General features: G+C 41.6%; 1 protein-coding gene across 1 annotated transcript; it reads left to right on the top strand.

Annotated features, from left to right (window-relative positions):
• Positions 1-37: 37 nt before the first annotated feature.
• Ttc19 (tetratricopeptide repeat domain 19) lies at positions 38-26,760 on the top strand. Its single transcript, XM_042672064.1, has 10 exons — positions 38-306; positions 392-519; positions 2,474-2,584; positions 3,222-3,260; positions 4,060-4,116; positions 4,436-4,497; positions 6,382-6,476; positions 23,038-23,192; positions 24,612-24,774; positions 25,513-26,760. The coding sequence occupies exons 1-10, from the start codon at positions 123-125 to the stop codon at positions 25,632-25,634; spliced, it is 1,116 nt and encodes a 371-aa protein (XP_042527998.1). The 5' UTR covers positions 38-122; the 3' UTR covers positions 25,635-26,760.
• Positions 26,761-26,903: the final 143 nt, after the last annotated feature.

The following is a 26,903-nucleotide window of genomic DNA, read 5'->3' on the forward strand; positions in this document are numbered from 1 at the left end:
GTCACCGCGCACGAAACCCGCGACGATGACGTCACGTCGAGACCAATCCGGAGAACGCTTCGCGCTAGGGGTGGGGCATCCGACCGAGCCGGCCTGCAGTGCGCAGAGGACGCGGCGAGAGCATGTACGCGTTCCTCAGCTGTGGCTTGGGCCGAGGCCTCCTGCGGGCCGCGGGACGGCGGTGGTGGGGCTGCTCCGCACGTCTGCTCCCGGAGCCGGCAGGAGGTCCAAGACCCGAGGCGAAGGTGCCGCCGTCTCGGGTCGCGCTGCACTGCCGGGGCCCGGGCCTGCTGCCGCTGGTAGCAGGTGAGGGGCGCGGGCCGGGCGGGGCCAGGCGGGCGGGGGCAGGGGCGCGGGCCGGGCCCGGTGACCTCAGAGCCCCTTCTCGCAGCGCTCGCCTGGTTCTCGCGTCCCGCTGCGGACGAGGAGGAGCGGCCGCCGGGCGCGGGCGGAGCTGCCGCCGAGGACGCAGCGGACGAGGCGGAGGCCGAGATCATTCAGCTGCTGAAGCGAGCGAAGGTGAGGCGGCTCGCGGGCGGGCGGGCGGGCGGGCGGCCGGCCGGCTGGGGCGGCCTTGCCTCGCGGAGACGTGCGTCCCTTCGTCTCTCGCTTGCCACACCGAGGCGGGGATGGAACCTCCGAGGGGAAAAATTACCCCGAATTAGATGGTTACTGGAAGAGCGCGGGGATACATTCAGGCTGGCAAGTCACAAAAACCTGCAGCAGAGTCGCAGTCTCCGGTGCAGATCGGGACAGCACCCTGGCATCGCTCCTCTGGCCAAACATTTTTGAGACTGTTGTGCCTTAAAAAAAAACCCAAAAACCAATAACACTAACCTAGCTGCAATGGCATTTTTGTATGTTCCACGTAGGGCATCGTGAAATGGAATTTAGTTTTGGTTCTCTTCTAAGTCCTTTTTTTCTTCATGTCCTTTTCCTCTCCTCTCCAGTTTCCATTGGGCTAAATATCTTAGACTTAACGCCTGCGATGTCCAGATTTGTGTTCAGGGTCTGTGATGTGTCACTGTGAGCTCCTCCACCTTTCACTTAACAGTCCTCAGACTAAACTCATGTCTTCAAATGCTTCCCCCAACGCAGTCTTTACTGTCTTTTGCGAGGGGGTAGGGGCTGGGGAGAGCGTGTGTGTGCACCAGTACTGGACCTTGAACTCAGGGCCTAGGTGCTGTCCCTGCAGCCTCAACTCCACTTCTAGCTTTTTGGGGGTGGTTAATTGGAGGTAAGGGTCTCATGGTCAGACCTTCCTGATCCAGTTGGCTTTGAACTCCATGAGTACTCAGATCTCAGCCTCCTGAGTAGCTAGGATTACACCACCCAGTTTCTACCTTTAGAATCTTCTCTTTACTATCTCAGCCAAGAAACCTGATAAGCTATTTTTAAAACTTGTGGTATATTACTATTGATTCAAATACACAGAACTAACTCCTTGTTGGCACCAAATCCAAAATGTTTCTCAAATCTTTCCCCCTTCTGCATTTCTCACCTGTTCCAGCAGTATGTCTTGTCTTCTTGCCCCCTCCCCACAGTCCATCCTCCATTTAGCAACCTGATGTTTTAGAAAATCTAAATCAGATTGAGTGTGGTGGTGCAGTCCAGTAATCTCAGCATTCTAGAGGGTGTAGCAAAAGGATGATGTGCTGGAGACCAGCTTGGATTGCATAGTGTCACAGAGTCTTAAAAATACATAGATTAGATCATACCTCTTCCTTGCTTGAAAACTTTGAATGGTTTCCCATTGCATTTATGATAAAACCCATCCAACCTTACCAACCCATTTGACAATAACCTTCTGGTTCACCATCACCCCATCATGTCTCTTTTCCTTGCATTTCTTCTGAAAGCACCCTTCCGAAGTTCCTTCTTTGACTCTTGCCTGTCCTTCCGGCCTCAGTTTAACTGTCAATTCTTGGGAAGTTTCCCTAACTGCTGACATCACTCCATTTATTGTTTTCCTTTAAAGTTCTTCTTGTGAATTGTAATCAAGTTTATTCTACATAGTCATCTTCAGCTTGCAGGAAAAGAAAAAGAATGGAGGGCAAACAGCTTCCTTATAAAATAGTATGCAAAGAATGTTCATGTTCCTCCTTCCTGCATCTTTGGGTCAAAACTGCTATATGGCCAAGTGAGGCTGGCCTCCCTGCTACCTATAATGCCTGGGGCATAAGTAGAGATTCAGTAGATGGCTGATAAAATGAGAATCTTTCCTTCCCTGCTCCCTTCCTCTCCCCCCTCTCCTCTTTTCTCTTCCTTCCTCCTTTGTCTCCCTTCCCCCCTTCCTTTATGGTATGGATTTTGCACTTGCTAGTCAGGTGCTCTACCTCTTGAACCTCTGTGCCTTCAGCCCAAGAATAGCTTCTCTCTGTACTGGGATATATAGTCATGTCTATTTCTGTCTGGTAACATGTAATGTGCTTCCCTTACATTTAGTGTTATTTTCTTTGTCTTTGCTTTTTAGTTGAGCATCATGAAAGATGAACCAGAAGAGGCTGAGCTGATTTTGCATGATGCACTCCGCCTCGCCTATCAGAGTGATAACAAGAAGGCCATCACTTACACTTATGATTTGGTAATTCTTTTAACCCTTCTGAGCTAATCATGATGAAGGGTAGATACTAGGGAAGAGTTCTACTTCCTAGTTTGTATTTCTCACCTTCAGGATGTCTCCGTCTTCCTCCCCTCATTTTCTTTTTTTTTTCTTTTTTTTTTTTTGTCGCTCGTGGGGCTTGAACTCTGGGTCTGGGTGCTGTCCCTCAGCTCTTCAGCTCAAGGCTAGCCCTCTACCACTTGAGTACTGTCCCACTTCCAGCTTTTCTGTTTATGTAGTGCTGAGGAATCAAACCCAGGGCCTCATGCATGTGAGGCAAACACTCTACCACTGAGCCACCTTCCCAGCATCATATTATTATTTTTTGTAAAAACATGCTCCTCCCTAGAGTAATTTATATCTCAATCCTAGACCCAAAAGAAACATTATATATGTTTCTTTAGTGGTCAGTGGACTTTTGGCTTGTTACCAACAGAATATATGCAACAAACTATTTACTGCTCATATCTTTGCTGTATGAGATTAACTGGACATATTTTCTCTGCTTTGAATTATTTCTATAGAGGGCGAAAGCAAAAGGAATGTTTACCATAAAGGATTATAAATTATTCGGAATTCTGTAATCCAAACTGAACATCAATTTATAATTTGTTTTCAGATGGCCAACTTAGCATTTATACGAGGTCAGCTGGAAAATGTAAGTAATATCTCAGAGTCTTGCAAATATAGTATTCAAACAAGATAGAAGTGTGTCTCTAATGTATTAGTTCATAGGTAGGCTAAAGACTTGAAATCATGTCAGGTAGGCATTTCTGTCTGGTTCAGAAGCCCAGATTCTTTCTGAGATATGTTCTCATCTGCATATATGAACTGATGCACCTCCAGCCTGAAGAAAGGATGGGAGGACAACAAGAGCGATGTATGGGTTACGACCTCCTGCAATGGCTCACAATGGCTCACATCTGTAATCCTAGCTTGTCAGGAGTTGGAGATCAGGAGGATTGTAATATGACACCAGCCAACTCTTGACAAGAACTTCATCATGTGACCACACATAGCTCTAAGGAAGGCTTATTAACTAAAAATTGAGGGGACTTTTGTTTTTTTAACTACGATGATAGAATGAATATTAGGGGACAATTTGTAGCTTCTACTACACGGTTTGGATGAGAAATTAATATCCAAACTTACTTTCTGCTCACCATAGAGTAGTTTAAGATACACAGGATATTTTTTGTTCATTCTTTCTTCACAAGAGTTTAATTTTCTCTGTATATTTGCAAACAATGATACAGACTGGTACTTAGACTTCAGACCCAAGCAGGGCATGGTAGCCACATGCATGTAGTCCCACGAGTTGGGAGGTGGAAACGGGGAAAGTGAGTTTGAGATCACTCTGGCCTAGGTAATAAGACTCAGTTTTAAAAGTAAGTAAAATCTAGGGTTTCATAAATAGTGGGGCCCAAATAAAAGAAACATCTCTCTTATGCTTTTAGGCGGAACAGCTTTTTAAAGCAACTATGAGTTACCTGCTTGGAGGGGGCATGAAGCAGGTAGGGACATAGCCCCATACTATCTACTTATAGAAGCAGTTTGCAAAAGAGTCTTGCTTTCTGAAAACTCCCTGCAGCCTCTAGCATGTGAAGCAAAAAAAAAAGCCACCTTTTGGCTTTTTTGTTTTTTTTTTTTTTAAATTCCTAAACCCATATAAAAATGCCCAATATTTCTGTAAATCAAAATCACAATTTCTAATTCTTGTAAAAAAAGTAAACATTATGGCTATGAGGCCAAATCAGTTAGAAGTTGATCTGAACTACATCATGACAAAGTTCATTATGAATTTTTTTTTTTTTTTTGGCTTTTTCACAACAGGAAGACAATACAATAATTGAAATCTCCCTGAAGCTGGCCAGTATCTATGCTGCTCAGAATAGGTAAGTGTAGTCTGGACCTAGTCTGGCAGTGGCCAGGAAGTAGTGCTGTAGCAAAATACCCTGATTCTGAGTTTATCTGCCTTGATTTTTCCTGAGGAGTCATCTGGGCTTTCAAAAAACTGGATTGTTAACATTCAAAGTGTTTTATATCATCTCTTCGGTTTTCAGGCCTTTCCAATTTTGCCCTGCTGTTTCCATTAGCCTGATGAATGGAGCACACAGTCTTTATACCTGTGTCTGCCCTGTGATTAAAGCTTATCAAGCTTTCTGTTCTGGATTGAAATGAGGAGGGAAGTTAAGAGTTGAGACTTCTTAGAAGAAGAATGAACAATGTAAACTCTGCTGAGGGCCATGGACTTTGTTTTGGAGTTGTTTTGCTGATAGAGGACTTAGTAGGATGACATTGGGTACGAAGTTAAAAGGTGAGATTTGCTCTGTATCATCTCGTGGCTCATTTTCCATTCTGGAAAATCAGTGACATTTTTTTTTTTAATGTCTTAGTAGAGGTTTGGTGTAAGATGTTTTGTTTTAGTGATTTTACCACTGCCTTTAGACATGTAGAGATGACCAAAAGCTAGGTTTCTGGAAGAAGAAATAGCCTGAAGTAGAGGATTGGTAAGGAAATTAGGAAATAGGTGCTAGTTTTAAAATAAGTGAGTCTACATTCTTGTAGTGCCAGCTATGTGGGAAGACTTTGAAACAAGGCAGATGTGTGCCAAAGGCCCAGAACATCGATGAGTAAAGCCTAGGTGGAGTTAGGCAGTGCAACACTAGGATATAAGTGAGGAGCTTCTGGTATAATTTTGGGATGAGTTTAGGGGGAGAGCTAAGACTAGCTTCTCTAGACTTTTACTTTTTGCAGAGGTTGGTGCTGGAGGTTTGGGGTGCTCATTGAGGCCAGCGGCCCTGACACTCGTCCCTGCTGCCCTGATCAATTGCTCTTTCACTTTATTTGTTTGTTTGTTTGTTTGTTTATTTTTGGGTCAGTCGTGAGGCTTGAACTCTGGATTTGGGTGCTGTCCCTGCACTCTTCAGCTCAAGGTGAGCGCTTTACCGCTTGAGCCACAGAACCACTTCCGGTTTTCTAGTGGTTTATTGGAAATAAGAGTGTCTGGACTTTCCTGCCCGGGCTGGCTTTGAACCACGATTCTCAGCTCTCAGCCTCCTGAGTAGCTAGGATTATAGGCGTGAGCCATTGGCGCCTGGCTGCTCTTTCACTTTATAAGGTTAATTCCTTCCCATGCTTAAAACTACAAGTCATTCCAGTGTAAGAAACTTATCAAAGACTTACAATTTGGGAGAAGTACTAACCACCAAAACTTCCCCGAAGTTCCTGTTGGAAGAACTTGGAATCTTCAGTGCAGAGGTGTTTGAGGCTAAGCATTCACTTGAAACTTGGTAGTGAGAGATAATGAGAGACTGCTGGCTATGTCAGTTATAGCAATTTTGGTAGTGTTTCTAGTTTCTTATATCTTAATTTACCTTAGATGACTTAAAAACAAAAACTTCTAAGAACTGAGTATGGTGGTATATGCCTGTAATCCCAGTTCTACTGGAGGTTGAGATGGAAGGATTGAAGTTTGTGACTAGCCCAGGCAAAAATGTTATTCAGAACTTCAAAAGAACAGCTAGTGTGATCATACACATCTTTAATCCCACTTAGGAACCAAGGTAGGAAAATTATAGTTCAAGGCAAACACTAGGGATGTGCCTCAAGTGGTAGAGTCCTCAAGGACTCTCCAAATCATCTCTCCAAAAAACAAAACAATTTGTGAGAAATGGCATCTCAGAAACACTTTCAGCAAAATTTCCTCTTTTAATGCTTAAACCTGCACCAAGAAAAAGAGGATATAACACAGCTGATTATTGATCCTTGCTTCACAGACAGGAATTTGCTCTTGCTGGCTATGAATTCTGCATTTCTACTCTGGAGAAAAAAATTGAAAGAGAAAAGAAATTAACAGAAGACATTATATCAGGTAGGAATCCTGACTCTTATGGACATTGTGTTTTCTCTACAAAGGTCTGCATCATTATATTTTAAGAAAGATGTAATACTAACTGCTTAGGAGGCTGAGATCTGAGGATTGTAGTTCAAAGCTAGCCTGAGCAGGAACATCCATGAGACTCTTTTTTTTTTTTTCATTTTAAAATGTATTTATTAAAGTAGAAATTTAATACTGCTTATTGACAAGTATTATTATCTGCCTGTATAACTCAATTCCTTCATAAAGCATTGTTTGACTGATTAAGGCTAGAAAGCAGAAGGACAGAGGGAGGGCCACATCATTTATCCAACCCCAGCACTTCTGTGGAGAAAAGGAAACATTGTTGGCAGTTCCTTGGGACAAGATAAAAGTGGAAGGTTCCCAGGAAAGTTGAGTTCAGAGTCAGCATCTCTACAAGATAACCTAGGTCTGGCTTTATAGAATAACCCAGGAGTCAAGATCATTTCTGTGCTGCAGGGGCAACCTCCCATCCTTCCAGAATTTGTAGGCAGATGAACAGATGATCTCAAGTGGCATCCATAGACTGAGTGGCCAGATCCAAGGCAGTGGTCCTGACCTCTCTGCCAGACACCTACTCTTAGTTGAATTTTGTGTCCTTTTGGGCTTCCTAACTGTCCTCTTGACACTGCTAAACTGCAACACTGAGATTGGGTTCTTCATCTCATTGTTGAAGAATGAATCTTCAGACAAAGAAGGAGAAGCAAAATGGCAATGATTATTGGAGAAAAATATATGCAGAGCTCCCTCTAGAAGGGAGGGGTCATGAGGAAGGGCACCACCTAGGGTGGGTTTGCACTAGGGATAGTAGGTATCTCTAGGAAAGAGCTTTATGACTCTAGAGATCACTGGACAGCCCACAGGCCATACTAGTTCCTTAGGCCCAATTAGAGGCTCCACTTTCTTGTGTATAACTCCTCCCACTAGGTGCCTGATTCTGTGCACACATCTGGGGGCCAGTCAATCTGCTGTTTACATTTTGGCAATGGGCCAACATGCTTGCAGACACAACCACTCAAATCCAGTCCATGAGACTCTTATTGCCAGTTAACCACCAGAAAACTGGAAGTGGCACTGTGGCTCAAAATGGTAGTGTGCTAGCCTTGAGCAAAAAATCCCAGGATAGCACGCAGACCCTGAGTTCAAGCCCCTGAATGACAAAAAAAAAGAGAGAAAAATATCTCATCTGCAAAATAAGTTATGGTTATAATGTTTCGGTAGAGGGTTTGAAATAAGATGTTTTGTTTAACCCATTTTGGATATAGTGTGAGGTGACCATTGACTGCTGTTCAAGGTGTTTTTTAACCCCTGTTGATGAAAAGTTCATTAATTTGTCTTTCAGCTTTTAGTTATATAGACCCTCTGGGAAATTGGGAAGCAGAAAGGGAAGGCCTTTCTTCTATTTCTTAGTTCAACCACAAGTCAAAATGCTGGATTATTACTGGGGCTAGGTATACAGTGGAGTGGTAAAACACTTTGAATCAGGTCTTGGGTTCCAACTTCTAGCATGGGCGGGGGAGGGGGGGGGCGCTCAACAAAAACCACAGAGACAAAATGCTAGGGAAGAAGAGAAGGAAGTGTATGTTTTTGCACTTCATTCTCTTTCATGGAGGCTAGGAACAAATAGGTAGAAGCCTTTCACACACTCTACAATTTGGGTTTTTGCTAGGGAAACTGCAGTTAGGTCTGTGCCTTAAGACTCCTTTAGTATTTGTCTTCGTTATCAAACAGGGGTCAAGATATCTGTTTCGTTCATTACTAAGTCCTTAGTACCTAGAACAATTGTAGGCATATATTATAATTTAGTAATTACTGAATAAAAGAACAAGCTCAGTAATTCCTGAAGGAATGAACAAAAGACTCAATAAAGACCAACAAGTAAATACAGTGTGGAAGTCAGTGCAGTGTGGAAGTCCCAGGAGGAAATCTGCAAGAAGGTCCAACTATCCAACATGTGAAGTACTTAGATCTTGTCTTTTCAGACATTGATATTAGTTTCTTAAAAGTATAAAACCAGTGCTAAAAGTCATACCAGTTGCCATTGAACGGGGAGAACTCAGAAAAGGATGACATTGACCAAGAAGCATTATACTCATAATCTGACTTGCAGAATTGTAACTGCTTTGTATAACTACTTAATAACAGCAACAGTAATTTTTTTTAAATGTATTAAGATCACCCATCTCCTACTATTAAAAAAACACTACTTTTAATTTTTTAGTATGTATCTTTTTAGGCTTCCCCCTTCTGTATACTTATTTACATTTTAAAAAGTAGAAAAAAATTGTCACTGGTGTCTGGCAGTTTTTCACAAGTAGAAACTAGTTTTTCTCTTTAATTTCTGCTGCCAGATATATAGTATTAAAAGAAAAAATCAAATGTGCGGGGCACTGGTGGCTCAGCCTGAAATCCTAGCTGCTCCAGGAGGCTGAGATCTGAAGGTTGTGGTTAAAAGCCAGCTCAGGTAGGAAAGACTGTGAGACTCTTATCTGCAGTTAATTACCCAAAAAGCTGGAAATGGAGCTGTGGCTCAAGTGGTAGAGTGCTAGCTTTGAGCAAAGAAGTTTGGCAAAAGTGTTCAGGCCTTGAATTCAAGCCTGACTGTCAGGGCATGCGTGCACATGTGTGTGTGCACAAACACACAATGGGGCTATGGCTGGGCTGGGAAGTTGGCTCAGTGGTAGAGTGCTTGCCTTGCATGTTTGAGGCCCTGGGTTCGATTCCTCAGCATCACATAAGCAAAAAGAAAAAAGCCGGAAGTGGCGCTGTGGCTCAAGTTGGTAGAGTGCTAGCCTTGAGCTGAAGAGCTGAGGGACAGCGCCCAGGCCCAGAGTTCAGGCCCCACGACTGGACCCAAAAAACAAAAAAACAATGCGGCTATGGCTCAAGCAGTAGAGCACTAAGTAGAGCAGAAGTAGAAGCTCAGGGACAGCACCAAGGCCCTGAGTGCAAGCCCCACAACCAACCAAAAAAAATTATGTGTGTGTATGTGTATGTTATGTGTGTGTATAATTGCATTATAAGACTTAGGATAACATTTCCTTGCTATACCATCCATCCATCCATTTATTTATTTACTTATTCAAAATGCCAGTCCTGGGTGCTGTTCCTGAGCTTTTTTTGCTTATAGCTAGCACTCTCTTGAACCACAGCTCTACTTCTGGCTTTTTGCTGGTTAATTAGAGATAAGAGTCTCACAAACTTTTCTGGATTTGGACTGTGATTCTCAGATCTCAGACTTCTGAATAGCTAAGATTATAGGTGTGAGCCACCAGTGCCTAGTAACCCATCTGTCTAATTTCAATATTTTCAGAAACTTGTAAAATTGCTCTTTATTGGTTTATTATTTTAGGAAACTATTGACTTAGGGAAGTCTGAAGATTTAGATAAGTTTTTGCTTGTCTGCATTATGAATATGTAAGTAGTGTTACTTATTAAACCAACTGTTCAGTTACATTTCCAATTTTATATGAAATTTTCTTTTCTCTGAAATTAACTCACTTTTTTATTTGCTTGGTGTTTATGTATAACACAAGTTCTTCATTTAACTATAGCACTTAATTTTTTTTCTTTAAGTATTAGGGCTTGAACTCAGGGCCTTGAGCTTGTTAGCTACTCTACCACTTGAATCACACCCCCAGCCTATTCTGCTTTTCTTATTTTTAAAATAGGAGTCTTTGTTTTTGCTGTGTCTGGCTTGGGCTGTGATCCTTCTTTTTACCTTTTCAAACAGACCCACACCACTGTCCTCAGATTTTTTTTTTGTCTGTCCTGGGGCTTGAACTCTGGGCCTGGGCACTGTCCCTCCGCGCTTCAGCTCAAGGCGAGCTCTCTACCACTTGAGCCACAGCATCATTTCTGGTTTTCTGGTGCTTTATTGGAGATAAGAATCTCACAGACTTTTCTTGCCTGGTCTGGCTTTGAACTGTGTTCCTCAGATCTTAGCCTCCTGAGAAGCTAAGATTACAGGTGTGAGCCAACGGTGCCTGGCTTTGTGCTCAGATTTTTATTGGTTGAGATCGAGTCTCACAAACTTTTTGCTCTAGGCTAGCCTTGAACCTCAGTCTTCCCTCTCTGCCTCCCTAATAGCTGCGGCGGCAGGTGGCAGCCTCTGTGTCTGGCCTCGTACTTGCTTTTTTCCATTCCAAGCTCTCCTGGTGTTCTAGAGAACATGGTGCTTCTCGTGAGTGTGTCTGGTCATTGGTATTCATTCATCATCTGCCTTTCCTGTGCTTAGTCACTTAATACATTTTCCTTTGCTTTGAATCTCCCACAATTTTTTTCCGGTCGTTTGTGGGGCTTGAACTCAGGGCCTTGTTGATGTCTCTGAGCTTCTACTGAGCCACAGCTTTACTTCTGGATCTTTTGGGAGTTTAATGGAGGTAAGAGTCTCACAGACTTTCTTGTCTGGGCTGGCTTTGAATAGTGATCCTTAGATCTCAGCCTCCTGAGTAGCTAGGATTATAGGTGTAAACCACTGGCACTTGGCTCCACTATATATATATATATATATATATATATATATATATTTTTTTTTTTTTTTTTTAACCATCTCTCATCTCTCTTGATTCTATTTTTCATCTTTTAGCTTTCATTGTAACTATGTTTTGGGAAGGAGTAGAGGTCAACAGTATTGTTCAATTTAGAACAGTAAATTTACATTGAAGTTCAGTCTTCTGGTAGTGGATATCAAGATAGCATTGAAATCTGTTGGTTCAGAGTACGTTCTTAGCACTGAACTTCCTTCATTAAAAGTAGCACATTTTAGGCTGGGAAGGTGGCTCAGTGGCAGAGCGCTTGCCTTGCATGCCTGAGGCCCTGGGTTCGATTCCTCAATACCACATAAGCAAAAAGAAAAAAGCTGGAAGTGGCGCTGTGGCTCAAGTGGTAGAGTGCTAGCCTTGAACTGAAGAGCTGAGGGACAGTGCCCAGGCCCAGAGTTCAGGTCCCACGACCGGACCCCCCCCCCCCCCAAAAAAAAAAAAAAAAAGCACATTTTAAGCTGGGTGCCGGTGGCTCACACTTGTAATCCTAGCACTTCAGGAGACTGAGATCTGAGGACTGCAGTTCTGAGTCAGCTTAGACAAAAAAGTCCCTATGAGACTCTTATCTCCAATTGACCACTCAAAAACCAAAAGTGTAGCTGTGACTCAAGTGGTAGAGCACTGGCCTTGAGCACAAAGAGGCTCAGGGACATCGCCCAGGCCTTGAGTTCAAGCCCCACAACCAACCAAAAATAAATAAATTGTACATTTTAGCCAAGTGTGATGTGGCTCATGCTTCTAATTCTAGGACTCAGAAGATTGAGACAAGAGGATTGTGAGTTTGAGATCAGCCTGAGCCATCTATAATGAGACTCTCTCAAAACCCAAAACTAATGGATATTGTCAGATTGCACTTGAAAGGACTTTTAATTTACATTTTCTGACTTTGCTACTTCATGACTTGGTCAAATGAGTTAATATCTAAATGCAAAGCTCTAAGAATAATGCCTAATATATAGCATCTTCTCAGAAAGTATTAACTATTAGTTTTTACTATGTTAAGGGTCTGTGCCCAATCTCTCTGAAACTCATTAATTTTTATAACCTTTTTAACTTTGTAATATGACGAAATCTGCTGTGGCTTTTATACACACACACACACACACACACTTTGACAAAGCTTACTGCTTTATCATTTGTTGGTTTTTCTTTTAAGGATATCAGCCTGTGGGTTCCCTTCCACGTATTTGTAATTACAAAGAAATGGTTTTATTTTTGGCTTTTGTTTTTTTAACAAAGAGGGAGTGGTTGTGTAGTATAAAGAATTATGAGACCAGGGCCAGTTGCAAACTCATGCTTGTAATCATAGCTACTTGAAAGGCTGAGATTGGAAGGATACTGACTTCATGAGACTTAGTATTAGATAAAAATTCACTTACGTTTGTTTATTATTAAAAAAGTATTTGAGTGGCTGTTTTATTCCAGATCTTAAGATTTGAGAAGCAGTACAGAAGGCAAAAGCCCCTGCTCTTTTGAAGCTTAATGCTTACAAAGATACTCAGATGAACATTCACCCATCCTTCCACGTTTCTCTTTTGTTTTTCCTTCGTTAAATTTGAACTTGAACTCAGGTCCTGGAGCTCTTTTGGTTTTCTTGCGTACAGCTGGCACTCTGCCATTTCAGGGATAGGCTGGTGTTGAGTTGTGTGGTAGGGGGTTCACTGGAATTATGAAGGTTCAAGTTTTTTCCCAGTCTTCTTACTTTGATCTCTCAGTATGTTGGGCTTTTTATACTATTCCCTTTGAGGTTGAAAAGTTGAGTATAGCTCAAATTGTAGAGCACAGCTAGCTGTGAGTGAAAAAGCCAGCCAAGAGCAGGAGGCCCCAAATCTGAGCCTCAGCCATAAGCACAAAAGAGAAAAGTGACTGTGGGAGCTCCTAGGAATCTCCTAAATGGGCAGTTTCCAAAGGAAAAGGAGGAAACGTCTTTGAGGTTTCTCTTAGTATCAAGGCAATCTGAGACCCTCAGTATTAAGGAACTGAAAAAAAAAAAAACAACTCAAGGCTTCAAGCTTGCTCAGTATTTGAGTTACATCTCCAGTCCTAATTTTTGCTGGCTAATTGGACATGGATTCTCACTGACTTTTTTGCTCAGTGTCCTGAATAGCTAGAGTTATTGGCAGGAGCCACAGATCCCTGACCCTTCTTACTGGTTAGAACTGGGTTGCATGCCATTTCTTTTTTTATATATATAATTTCTTATTGAGATTAAGTGATTGCATACGTTTCACAAATTGTGAGATAGTCATGTTTAGTTAAAACCACAAACACATTTTAACCTTCACGAGACAAATTGTCATTGTCATGGTCTATAAAGTTTGAATTCTATGAGCTTTGACAATACAACTATTTCTTCCACATCGGTGATATGTACATTTCTTTCCTTCTGTTTAGTGTAAGCTGTTCCCTCTTTTCCTCTCCCTCCCTCTCTCCCATTACTGCCCTTGAGTTCCTTAGTTCATTTTCATCAATGTCCTGTGCAGCTGATGGACTCTTCTGTTTTATGTTTTCCCGTTTCCCTCTGATTCTGTGTCCTTCTCCTAGCTTCCCTCTGATTCTATGTCCTCCTCCTAGCTTCCCTCAGATACACACACACACACACACACACACCCCCCTCCCCCCCCATACGTGGTCAAGAACATGGAGTCATTAGTAATGATACGACAAAATGAGTGGAAGTCCTTTGTTTCTCAAATCCTGTTTACTTTGTCATATCTCCTTTTTACATGCCATTTCTAACCCAGTCTTTGGGAGAGGAATGGATATTTTTGATTTTTTGATTCTTTTTTTGCCAGTCCTGGGCCTTGAACTCTGGCCTGGGCACTTTTCTTGAGCTTCTTTCATTCAAGGCTAACACTCTACCATTTGAGCCATGGCGCCACTTCTGGCTTTTTTTCTTTATGTGGTACTGAGGAATCAAACCCAGGCCTTCATGCCTGTGAGGCAAACTCTCTACCACTTAAGTCACATTCCCACCCTGGGGAGAGGAATGGAATTACCATAATGACTATACTCTGCAGTATCCATTTTTTTTGGGTCCGGTCGGGGGGCCTGAACTCTGGGCCTGGGCGCTGTCGCTCAGCTCTTCAAGGCTAGCGTTCTACGACTTGAGCCACAGCATCACTTCACTTCCAGCTTTTTTCTTTTTGCTTATGTGGTGCTGAGGAATTGAACCCAGGGCCTCATGCATGCAAGGCAAGCGCTCTACCACTGAGCCACCTTCCCAGCCCCTGCAATATCTATTTCTAACACAGGACATGAGTCATGATAAAAGAAAAGACACTGGGGCAAACAGCTGCCCTGTTAGCAAACTATGTGTTATTGGGCCTTCCAGTGTGGAACATAGTACAGTTCCTGTGTATAGTTTTCTTCATCTAGATGTGACATCCATTTTTAAAAATTTGATTCTAGATAATTTACTGAAGTGGTTCCTTTTCAGTTAATATACACTACATAAGGATTTTTAATTATACAGTCAGAAAACTAGGAATTATTTAAGTTACATGTCTCTCTCCATCTATTCCTTTGTTAAATTCATTGTCTATAACTTTAAATCAACATTAATGTGTTAGGTCATTTAGGGTCACACGCCCTCCCCCCCAGCTCCTGGTTGTGGGGCTTGAACTCAGGGCCTGGACTCTGTCCTTGAGCTTTTTTTACTCAAAGCTAGTACTCTACCACTTTGAACCACAGCTCTACTTCTAGTTTTCTGGGCGTTAATTGGAGATAAGAAAAGTCACGGGGACTTTTTTGTCTGGGCTGGCTTCCAAGTGCAGTCCTCAGATCTCAGCTTCCTGAGTAGCTAGGATAATAGGCATGAGCCAGCAGTGCCTGGCACTTGGTCTTTTTCTTTTTCTTATTGTTGGTTGTGGGGCCTGAACTTGGAGCCCAGGCACTGTCCCTCAGCTCTTCAGCTCAAGGATAACACTCTACCACTTGAGCCATAGTGCCACTTCGGGCTTTTTCTGCTTAGGTGGTACTGAGGAATCGAACCCAGGGCCTCATGCATGCAAGGCAAGCACTCTACCACTGAGCCACCTTCCCAGCCCCAGTTGTCTAAATTTATAACATTTAAACTTTGTGTATCCTTTAAATTAGTAAAAGATTTTTACATCCCCTTCTCCACTTCCTCTTTAACATTTTGTTCATTTTTGTATTTTAATAACCAAAGTAATTTTGGACATGAGTACTTAAAGTCTGGAACCCAGGTTTGAATCCAGAATCTGCCACAGATGTGCCATCATTAGGTAGTGTCATTGTGGTTAAGTTTTTTAATTCCTCTGTTCTCAATTTCAGTAAATAAGAATAATAGAACTTTCCCCGTTGGGTTGTTATGAGAATTAAATACTGTCTATGATGAGTACACATTAACACTATGTAAGAATGTTTCACAATTTAATGTGCAAATGAAATTTATTAGATGGTTTGACTCCTATATTTACTGCTCTGACAGAAGGTGGTGCTCAGAAAATAGTACTTGAGCTATGCCTCTAGTCTTATTTTTTTTAATAAGGTCTAGCTTATATGTGTGTGTATTGATAATGGAGCTTGAACTGTGGGCTCATTTGGCTTTTTTGCTGGTGCTGTACCATTTCTACCACTTCTAGCCACACCTCCACTTCTGGTTTTTTGCTAGCTAATTGGAGATGAGAGTTTTGAGGATTTTCTGCCTGAACTGGCTTTGAACCATGATCTTCAGATAGCCTACTGAATAGCAAGGATTCCATGGATGAGCCACAAGAACCCAGTGGGTCTTGCTTTCTTTTCTTTTGCTTTCTTTTTTTTTTGGTCAGTCGTGAGGCTTGAACTCTGGGCCTGAGTGCTGTCCCTCAGCTCTTCCGCTCAAAGCTAGAGCTCTACCACTTGAGCTACAGCAGCACCACTTCCAACCAGTATACATTTTCATTCATAATGTATTAGCAATCCTGTTGCTCTCTATGTTAGACTTACTTTTTTTCTTTTGGTGATACTGGGGTTTGAACTGAGGATCTTATGCTTGCTAGGCAGGCTATACTCCTAACCCTTTTTTGCACTGGTTATTTTTGAATTCTTCTCATTTCCTGCCCCAGCAAGCAGGGACATGTGTCATGATCCACGTATTTCAGGCTTCCTTTTGGAGCTGAGATACTAGGTGTTTCCCCATCCACTGTCATAGCTCTGGGGTTGAGAAGGAAGGGTCTCAAGAACTTTCTTGCCCAGGCTGGCCTCAAATCATAATGCTCACCCATTTCAACCTTCCAAGTAACTAGGATTACATATGTGAGTCCTGAGCACCCAGCTAAGATGTAAAGTATTTTGAGAGTCTGATGAATGTGAAAAGGAATGTCATTGTGGGTTCAGTATGCCTTTTTTCTCATGAAGTAGAGTGTCTTTCACATATTTATTGGCTTTTAAGATTTCTTGCTCTGAAATTGTCTCTTCAAATCTTTTGCTTATTTTTGGTGGTGCTGGAGATGGAACCCTGGACCTAATACATGCTAGGTGTGTGTCCTGCCATTGAGCCCTGTCTTGTGTCCTTTGTTCATTGTTTAGAGATGTCTTTTTCTTAGTGGCATATAAAAGTCTTTTTTATGTGTTTGAGATTCTTGTATTCTTGTGGGCCGTATATCTTTTTTTTTTTTTTTTTTGGGTCCAGTCGTGGGGCCTGAACTCTGGGCCTGGGTGCTGTCCCTCAGCTCTTCAGCTCAAGGCTAGCGCTCTACCACTTGAGCCACAGCACCACTTCTGGCTTTTTTCTTTTTGCTTATGTGGTGCTGAGGAATCGAACCCAGGGCCTCAGGCATGCAAGGCAAGCGCTCTACCACTGAGCCACCTTCCCAGCCCCCGGCTGTATATCTTTTTATAGCTTGTCTTTTCATTTGAGTACTTGACAGAGATGACAATTAGGGGCTGAGCACTGGTAGCTCTTGCCTATAATTCTAGCTACTCAGGAGGCTGAGATCTGAGGATCAAAGTTTGAAATCAGCAAGACAAATCCTAGGGACTTTTAACCCCTTACTAACAAGCAAAAAAGCCAGAAGTGGAGGTATGGCTGAAGTGAATGCCAACCTTGAGTGAAAAGGCAGAGAGCAGGAGGTTCTGAGTTCTATCACCAGGACCAGCATTTTTTTAAATTGAATTTTAATAAAATCTTGATAGCCTCTGTTATAGCTTGTACTTTATGTGTCTTCTAATTATAGAAAGATAGTCTCCAAATATTTTGCATTTCATATTTGGCCTTTAATATACCTAGCAATTGTTTATTTTTAGAATTATGAAAAGCACCCTTTGGTGGTCCTGGGTCTTGAATTTAGTGCTTGTTGTAGACAGGTGCTCTACAGCTTGAGCCACTCCCTTAGTCAACAAACTACCTAATTAAAGCACAAAATTTACAGAGGTTTCCAGATATATCTTACAAAGTAGTTACAAGTTGTTCTTGAAAGAAGAGAGAAAGTGTAGTAGGAGGGATTAAGGTTTGTTTGATGTTCTCACTTTGATTCAGTCAGTCAAGCTTGTGCCCATCTAGAGCATCTACATTGATCAGGCTTGGCTGGAGAAGGCACTCTAAACAATTGATTAGCTGCTTATAACCAGTGCTATTAGATCACCATAAAAGAAGGGAAAAGGCCAGGCACCGGTGGCTCATGCCTGTAATCCTAGGTACTTAGGAGGCTGAGATCTGAGAATCTCAGTTCCTTTTTTTTTTTTTGGGTCCGGCTTTTTTCTTTTTGCTTATGTGGTGCTGAGGAATCAAACCCAGGACCTCATGCATGCAAGGCAAGCGCTCTGCCACTGAGCCACCTTCCCAGCCCATGAGACTCTCAGTTCAAAGCCAGACAGGGCAGGAAAGTCTCTCCAATAAACTACTTAGAAAAAGGTGGAAGTGGCACTGTGGCTCAAGTGGTAGAGTGCTAGCCTTGAGCACGAAGAAGCTCAGGGACAGCACCCAGGCCTTGAGTTCAAGCCCCAGGATTGGCAAAAGAAAACAGGGAGAAAGGAAGCAGTGCTAGTGGCTCATGCCTGTAATCTTACTTGGGAGAGTGAGATTGGGAGGATCATGGTCTGAGGTTAGCCTAGGCCCACAAACAAAATCCCCTTTCAGCCAATACTGCATACAGTGCTGTACACCTCTCATCTAGCTAGGAGGCTGTGGATATTGGTTGCAGGCCAACTCAGGCAGAAAAAATCTGCAAGATTCTATCTCAAGGGAAGAAGCTGGGCATGGTGGTGCATAGCTGACAGATAGGATCATAGTTTAGGAGAGTTTATTGACAAAATGTGAGACTATCAAAATAACCAGTGCAAAAAGGGCTGAAGATGTGGTTTAGCAGAGCACTTGCCTAGCAAGCATGAATGAGGTTCTGAGTTCAAACCCCAGTATTACATAAAAAAAAGAATTGTGTGTGATGGCAAATGTGTATACTCCCACCACGTAGGAGAGGTAGAAGAGCGTCTTGAGGCCCCGCTGGGAAACATAGTAAGACCCTTTGTACAAAAAGGAAGGCAAGGGCTGGGAAGGTGGCTCAGTGGTAGAGCGCTTGCCTTGCATGCCAGAGGCCCTGGGTTCGATTCCTCAGCACCACATAAGCAAAAAAAAGCTGGAAGCGGCACTGTGGCTCAAGTGGTAGAGCGCTAGTCTTGAAGAGCTGAAGAGCTCAGGGACAGAGCCCATGCCCAAAATTCGTTTATTCAGGCTCCACGACTGACAAAAAACATAATAGGAAGATGGAGTAATCCTAAGCTTCTCAGGAAGCTGAAATCTGAGGATTGTAGTTCAAAGCCAGCCTGGGCAGGAAGTCTGTCAGACTCTTATCTCCACTAAATGACCAAGAAAAGCTGAAGTTGAGCTGTGGTTCAAGTGGTAGAGCAGCAGCCTTGAGTAAAAGCCCTGAGATAAGGCCTAGGACCCCAGCATGCAAGTGTGCGCGCGTGTATACACACACACACACACACACACTAAAAAATAGAGCTGGGGATGTGACTTAAGTGATAAAGAACCAGACAAGCAAGAAACCTTAACAAAAGCTTAAGGCTTGGAATTCAAACCTCAGAATCCACACAAATAAAAACAAAAAACCCACATCCCTGTAGCCAACCCTGACTGCCTTCATTCACAGCACTTTATACCTGAACCATAGAGTGGGAAGTGAGCAGATGGGAAGTTTACATATTTTACAACAACCTAGCTTCTACTACCCTCTCTGCATGTTTTACAACCATAAATCAGGACAGTTATTTGCTAATGTACCTTTATCAAAGGGCTGAAAATGTCTAGGTTTTGATTCATGATGTTTTTGAAACTTCATTAGATGCAAACAAAAAGGAAGAAGTTTTGGCAATATGAAGTGATGCACCCTGGATGAGTGGGTTGCTTTTAAATGTGTTTTTCACTGCATATGGGTTAGCTGTGCTTTTGTTTCTAGGGCTTAAGATTCCTTGGTCTTACTTTGCTAGCAGCATTACTTACTAATGCATCCTGTGGGTTAGTCCTTGGATCTGTGATAGAACCATGAATCTCCAATATGGGAATTAACCCAATCTTTCAAAGTGTGTAAGCATGTTCCCAGTATGCCTGCATTAGGATAATCTTGTTTCTGAAACAAACTTAGGTGCTGTTATTGAGTGTTCCCAGAAGACTAGTTTAAAATTTAAGTCCTTCCCTCAATGGGGGAAGGAATCCTAGAAACCAGAAATGCTCACATTAAAACAAGTGTTGCTCAAGCCTGGATCTGCCATTAGTTGCTGAGTATCTTCATATTCCTGTGGGCAGCCTGGCCATGTTTTTTGTATTTTGTTCTTGTTGGTTGTGGAGCATGAACTCAGGGCCTGGGTGCTGTCCCTGAGTCTTTTCACTCAAGGCTAGCTAGCACTGTACCATTTTGAGACAGCACCACTTCCCATTTTCTGGTCTCATGGACTTTTCTGCCCAGGCTATCTTTGAACTGTAATCCTCAAATCTCAGCCTCCTGAGTTGCTAGTTTATAGGCATGAGCCACTGGCGCCTAGCCAGCCTGGGCATCTTGAATCCACCTCTGATGTCAACTTCAATTCCTGTTACCTTACTCAAGAGTCTATAGTTTTCTTCCCAACCTGATCTAACCTTTTCTCATTAAATTTGGAGTGACTTCTCTTTATTGAGTTTTCAGATTCATAAAAAAAAAGCACTGAAAGTGCCTTTTTTCTAGTTTACTTTTTTCTAGTTTGTGCTAGTGGTACTGGATCTTGATCTTGGCTTTTTTTGCTCAAAGCTGGCACTCTACCACGTGAGCTAGCAGCTCCACTTTTCTTGCCTGGACTAGCTTTGAACTGAGATTTTTTTCAGGCTGAGCTTAGTCTCCTTTGTAGCTAGGATTATAGGCATGAGCCATCGGCACTGGCTTCTGTTCATTCTTTAAACCGTTCAGTGAGGAACTAAGCCTGTTCATGTCAGACCAGGGCACTGGGCACCAATGACAGTTTTCATAAAAAGTTACCTCATCAGGGAGCTCTTAGTTCCAATGGAAGAAAGTCATACAGTGACCATTTTCTCAAACATTGATGTGTCCAGAGTTGATAAAATACTGTGCAGATGTTTAAGAAAGAATATGCATGCAGGGAATTTGTTTTATTCAAGCATTTAGATATGATTTTCCATTTTGTGCAAGTTGTGACTTCAATTCTTTGATACAGAAACACTCAGGCCACTCTGTAAGACCATTAAAAACCAGGCTTACTACTTTCTACTTTGTTTGTCCCTTGGAAGCTCAAATACGCATGTAAGAGGATTCTTGCTATATATGTAATGTTTTTAGCGTATGAAACACAAGTTCCAGAATATAAGTTCTATTACTGGAACCAAAAATCTTAGGCTTAATTCTGCTCTCCTCCTTCACTAAAACCATTTTGTCCCAGGAAATGCTGATGGGCTACGGAGATTCAGGTTAGCAGAAATTGGAAATGTTCTTGGAATTTGGGAAAGAGGTACTTTTACTTTTGAAGACCCTTGGAGTCTTTCTTATGTTGTTATTGGTGTGTATGTATATGCATGTATTCAGAAGCCTGTGCTCAAAGTATACCCTTGTACGAATGTAAACTTATTTTTATTAATGTATATGGATTGTTACAGAACTTCACCAAATTCCTTTTTAATCTGTTTGTGTAGTCTAGTATGATATACTGATAGACTACATATACTGAACCATTCTTAGAAAAAATGCTGCATAAGAATCTGTTTTGGACAGTCAGGAATTACATTTTTTTTTTTAAGCAGAAGTTTCTGTTATTAGGCGTTCAAGGCCTGGCATGGTTATCTTGTGAATTCAGCTGTTAAGCAAGACTGTGTCAAAAACAAAAAACTACAAATCCCCAGAAATAATACATGGCTGTTGTTTTTGGAGCACCTTGTGTTCAGTATTAAAATAGTCATATAATTTTGTTCTGTGACATCTTTGGTGTGTGTTGAACATTTTCCCTTGTTTTTAAATATTCTCGAATATGAATTTTAATAGCTGTGAGATACTCTAAATTTCAAATACGTTACAAATTTTTCTTCATGGACTTGTACACAGGTTGCACACACAGGGATACAAATTTATCTCATTCTTTGTGGGTTTTTTTTTTTGTTTCTGTTGGTTGTGGGTCTTGAACTCTGGGCCTGGGCGCTGTCCCTCAGCTCTTCAGCTCAACATGAGCACTTTACCACTTGAACCACGGTGCCACTTCTTGGTTAACTGGAGATAAGAGTCTCACAGACTTTTCTGCCTGGGCTGGCTTTGAACTATGATCCTCAATTCTCAGCCTCCTGAGTAGCTAGGATTACAGGTGTGAGCCACTGGCACCTGGCTCATTCTGTGTTTTAATCACAACATTTTGCACAGCTTCTTAAAGAGTGCTTAGATACTTGTAATATTCCCTTTCAAAAGAGATTATCCTTACATGTAACATGTGTAGTCTAACTTATATTTTTCCATAAATAGCTTGTTTGCAAAAAATATTGTTGTATTTCTTTGAAACAAACTTGTAAGGTGGTCTACTTAAAACTATTCCTAATTTTTAAGATATTGACCTTTTGTATGTGACTAAATAAAAGCAAGTAATTTGCTGTCTACTTTAGAGAAGCTTTTTTTTACCTCCACCCTTTCAAAACTCACCATAACTGTTACATAATCTCTTATCTTCAGTAGTTGGTCTTCCTATTATTTAGTTTTATGTAAATTCCATGTGCCATTTGTAAATTTCTGAAAATCTTGATGTGGAAGAGTTTGCTCTAAATGATAAGCTTTGCTGGTCAGGGAGCCCAAGTGGACATTTCACTGGGATGTCTGATAGCTACATAAAATTACCTTGAGGATACCCCTGCCTCTAAACTTTAATGTAAACATTTACTTCCTGCTGAGTTGTTTGCAGAACTTCCATTCAATCTTGCTCATTACCTTTTCTACATTATTTGGGTCTCAAGCCTTATGAAAGCTGATACTGGTTAGTGTTTTTTAGGTTGGTGTTCTCCAGTTCTTAAGTAGTACTAGGTGTTTTATGCTGTTTGATCTGTAGATGCAGTGGTCAATTCTGTAATATTTTGAAAGCTGCTATATCATTCTGGTCATTACTATTCTTGGAAAGCTGGGTTAAAAGTTACTTAAATGATACTTTTCCGAATTTGAGTGTTTTCTGGGTTTTTACTGTGCTGCTTTTTTTTTTTTTTTAAGAACAAATTGACTTAGGGTTTATTTCAATCTGTTTCTGTTGAAAATTATTAGTTTCAAATTGAAATTGACCTATGGATCATTTATGATTCTTAATTAATCTACTTAAAATGTAGGGGAAGTTCCACGATTGCAGCCAGTCTGGAATGTTATCTTACTGGATGCTAGTCCACCTAAATGGCCTCCCCTCAGTGTAAAGCTAAGAGTACATCCAAGTGACCCGAGACATTCAATGGGTCCTAGTAACCAAAATGATGAGGTAGGTTGCTTAACTGCCATACTTTCTATTGTGTACTTGTTACATGCCTACAATGCTTACTTCCTTCTTAGTGGAAGAAAAAGCCAATACACGCCTCCTTCTGGGCATGTGCTTAGACTCCTGTGCACGCTACCTGCTGTTCTCCAAGCAACCATCACAGGCACAAAGAATGTATGAAAAAGCCCTGCAGATATCTCAAGAAATACAAGGAGAAAGACACCCACAGGTAATAGAAGAAAATACATAAAATGAAGTCTTCAAAAATAATGGTGTCAGGCACTGAGGCTCGTTCCTGTAAATCAGACTTAGAAAGTAGAGATCAGGAGAGATGCAGTTAGATACTGCCCTGAGCTAAGTAAGTTAACGAGACCAACTATCAGCCAACAAGCTGGGTATGGTGGCATGCAATCTTCTAGCCATGGTGGAAGCAGGCAGGCTCTAGACAAAAACCAGAGACCTTATCTGAAAAATAACTTAGAAAAGTAAAAAAAGAGCTGGGGAATAGAGCACCTGCCTAGCAAGTGTGCAGCCCTTAGTTCAAACCCCAGTACTGCCAAAAAGCAGAATCAGAAGATGTTTCTTAGATGTTTTTAGTCCTTGCATTCCTGATTCATTTTGTTTCCTACCACTAAAAGAAACTGTTTGGAAAACATTGGGTCTGCCCAGAACCTTTTCATAAGTCATGGTTTGCACAGATGATTGATTGACCTTACCTTCTACAAGGCAATTCTAACTAGGTAACTGTGCTTCTGTGACTTCATATTATACAGCCTGGTATTTCAGAATGGAGGCTGCAGTTACCCCTCCCCCTATTAGAATGACAAGAAACTGATACATGAAGTAGCCTTGCCTCCCTTGTCCTTTCTTACAGGGAACTGAGGAGGGAGGGGGAGTTCAGTAGACCATAGACGGTTACAGAATTTAAGAACATGCACAGTTTTCTGTTAGAATACTAATAAACACAATGATTAATACCTTATTTCTCCTTAAAATTATTTGAGTTAAGGATGGTTTTGTGGTTAAAGAAGGGAATCTGAGTTATGAATTGTCTAGAGAAGGAATCTAGGACTTTAACAGTGTTTTGTTGCCTGTCCTGAGGTTTGAACTCATGGCTTGAATGTTGTCCCTGAGCTTTTGTGTTCAAGGCTAGCACTCTACCATTTGAACTACAGCTCTACTTCTAGTTTTTTTTTTTGGTGGTTAATTGGAGATGAGTCTCATAGGCTGCTTTTGAACCACAATCTTCAGATCTCAGCCTCCTGAGTAGCTAAGATTAAAGGTATGAGCCAGAAAAATTCTACTTCCTTTTAATGAGACTCATGATCACCAGATGGAACAATATAATATACTAAGGCTTGCTAGTTTCTCAAAATTGTTGAACCTTCAGTAGAATCATACAGTCATACTATAACTTCTTTTATTTTTTACTTGGTACTTCAAATTTGATAATTAGGTGGATTAATAGTACTCATCCCATTTTCTAGTGTTTAGATTTTTTTTGTTATAGTCTTAAATTTAATATTATGGCCATTCATGAAATGCTGGGAAAGTTGGAATCTTTGTGTTTTCACAGTTTAATAAACTCCAAACTAACATATGATATTGCTTATTTTTTTTTTTAAGAAAAGGCTCTTTCTCTCTCTAGACTATTGTGCTGATGAGTGACCTTGCTACTGCCCTGGATGCACAGGGCCACTTTGATGAGGCCTATCTTTATATGCAAAGAGCATCAGATCTGGCAAGAGAAATAAACCATCCTGAGCTGCACATGGTGCTCAGTAATCTAGCTGCAATTCTGATGCACAGAGGTAGGTAGTAATGAAAACTTGAGTGGCTTCCTTTGAGGGAAAAAGTGTCACTGAGTTTATAAGTATGTGAAATTATATTTAGATGGGGCAAGGACCAGTGAAGAAATTTCTAAATTAAAAGGTTAGTTGTTAGGGCAAAAACAATAGCATGTGTTAGGTTGATGAGTTGTATTCCTAACCCATAAAACTTCTGTATTTCTGGGGCTGGGGAGGTAGCTCAGTGGTAGAGTGCTTGCCTTGCATGCCTGAGGCCCTGGGTTCGATTCCTCAGCACCACATAAGCAAAAAGAAAAAAGCTGGAAGTGGTGCTGTGGCTCAAGTGGTAGAGTGCTAGCCTTGAGCTGAAGAGCTGAGGGAGAGTGCCCAGAGTTCAGGCCCCACGACCAACCCCCCCCCCCCCCCAAAAAAAAAAAGAAAACTTCTGTATTTCTGTGCTAGCCAGTTGAACTGTATGAAGTTAGAGAATACTTTACAATGATAATCCTCTCTTAAGTGTATTTGAGGACCCTGTGACACACCAGGAAAGGACAGTTAGGAATCCCACAGCAACTTGGTAGCTTTTAGTTTTACACATGAGCTAATGTCTAGCTTCTCTTGGCTTGTCAAGGAGAGATGAAACCAGACAGCACCACTCACTTAGCACACTGTAAAACCTGTGCCCTCATTAGTGCTTTCTCTTTAGAATTACTTTGAAAACAAGTTTTCTTGTTCTTCTCCCTTCTCTTTGGGCTATTTTAGAACGATATACACAAGCAAAAGAGATCTACCAGGAAGCACTGAAGCAAGCAGAGCTGAAAAGGGATGAGGTTTCTGTACAGCACATCAGGGAAGAATTGGCTGAACTGTCGAGAAAAAAGTAGACTTGACTTAATTTTACCAAGCTTTTAAGTTCATTTTGGTGTGGGGAGGGCGCGGGGGCGGATTTCTAGTAATCCAAGGAATAGCTCAAGTTAGCCTTGGTGAAGGATAAGTTGTATACATTGCCACTAAGTTTTTAAAGGAAAAACAACATTCACCCTCGAATGATTATGACTTCTAAAGACCAATGTTTTCTGTAATACTGTGTGATTAGTTGCTGTCTCGGCCAGTCTAAGTATAATTATAGATTGAGATGGGCCAGTGTTCTCTTGGGGTGAGGGATACCATCATTATGCCTGGCCATCTGTTTACTGATTTGCTGCCCATCTCTTACTATATCAATATCTGGCTGACTTCTTAGAGCCACATGTCTCATGGCAGAAGAGGATTTTGGTGAGTTTTCCTCTGATAAAGCCGTTTCCTGAAGCACAGTGTGGGACTTCATGCACAAAGGAAGAAAAGTAATTCCTTAGTTGGCCTTTGGCAGCCAGCATAAAGTTTTAGGGGGAATTGGGGACTTGAAAGTATAGTACCTAACTGATGGCAAATTATGGCTATAAAGTTAGTATTGTCATGATGAGGGAAGGAAGGAAGGATGCATCCTCTTGCCTTGTCAGTGCTATGTGAGCAGTCAACTTCCTTTCCTAATGAAGTTTCAGCAGTCATCTGAGATCCTCTTTAAAGAGCTGTGAAGAAACCCAGAATGTACACCAGGCGTTTCGACTAAGAACAGGCTCCTGCACCTGTAGCCTTGCAGTCACTCCCTCTTGCGCTGAGAACATAGTATAGCCACTGACCTGGATCACAGTCCTAGATTTCTTATTTTGTTTCCTCATCTGTAAAGGGGGAAAGAAATGAGAATCCTTTTGTAGCTATATGGGTATCTAGTCAGATGACTTAGTAAGCTGCCATACTACTTTGAGTTTCATCACACTGTTTCAAAACATGTAAATACAAGATGCACAGGTGGCGTGTCACCCTATCTCGCAAATAGCCATTTGTTTAAGGGAAAAGGCAGCTTTTTAGGTTTTATGAAGGAACACTTTTGAGGTGGTGTGTCAAGTTTTGGTTCATTATTTAAATATTGGAAAAATCTTTTCATAATAAACTAGAGACTACATAACAATATTGTGTGTATTCCCGTAATATTTGAATTTCTCACAGAAAAATGACTTGTTTAAATCTTGGTAAAAAAACCTACGGCCCAAATCCTTAGAAATTAAACTAGATGTTTATAGTCTGCAGATGAAAATTTCTTTCCATCTTTCTGT

Source organism: Dipodomys spectabilis, unplaced genomic scaffold, assembly GCF_019054845.1.
Source record: "Dipodomys spectabilis isolate Male_0828 unplaced genomic scaffold, ASM1905484v1 ptg000018l, whole genome shotgun sequence".
NCBI classification, from domain to species: domain Eukaryota; kingdom Metazoa; phylum Chordata; class Mammalia; order Rodentia; family Heteromyidae; genus Dipodomys; species Dipodomys spectabilis.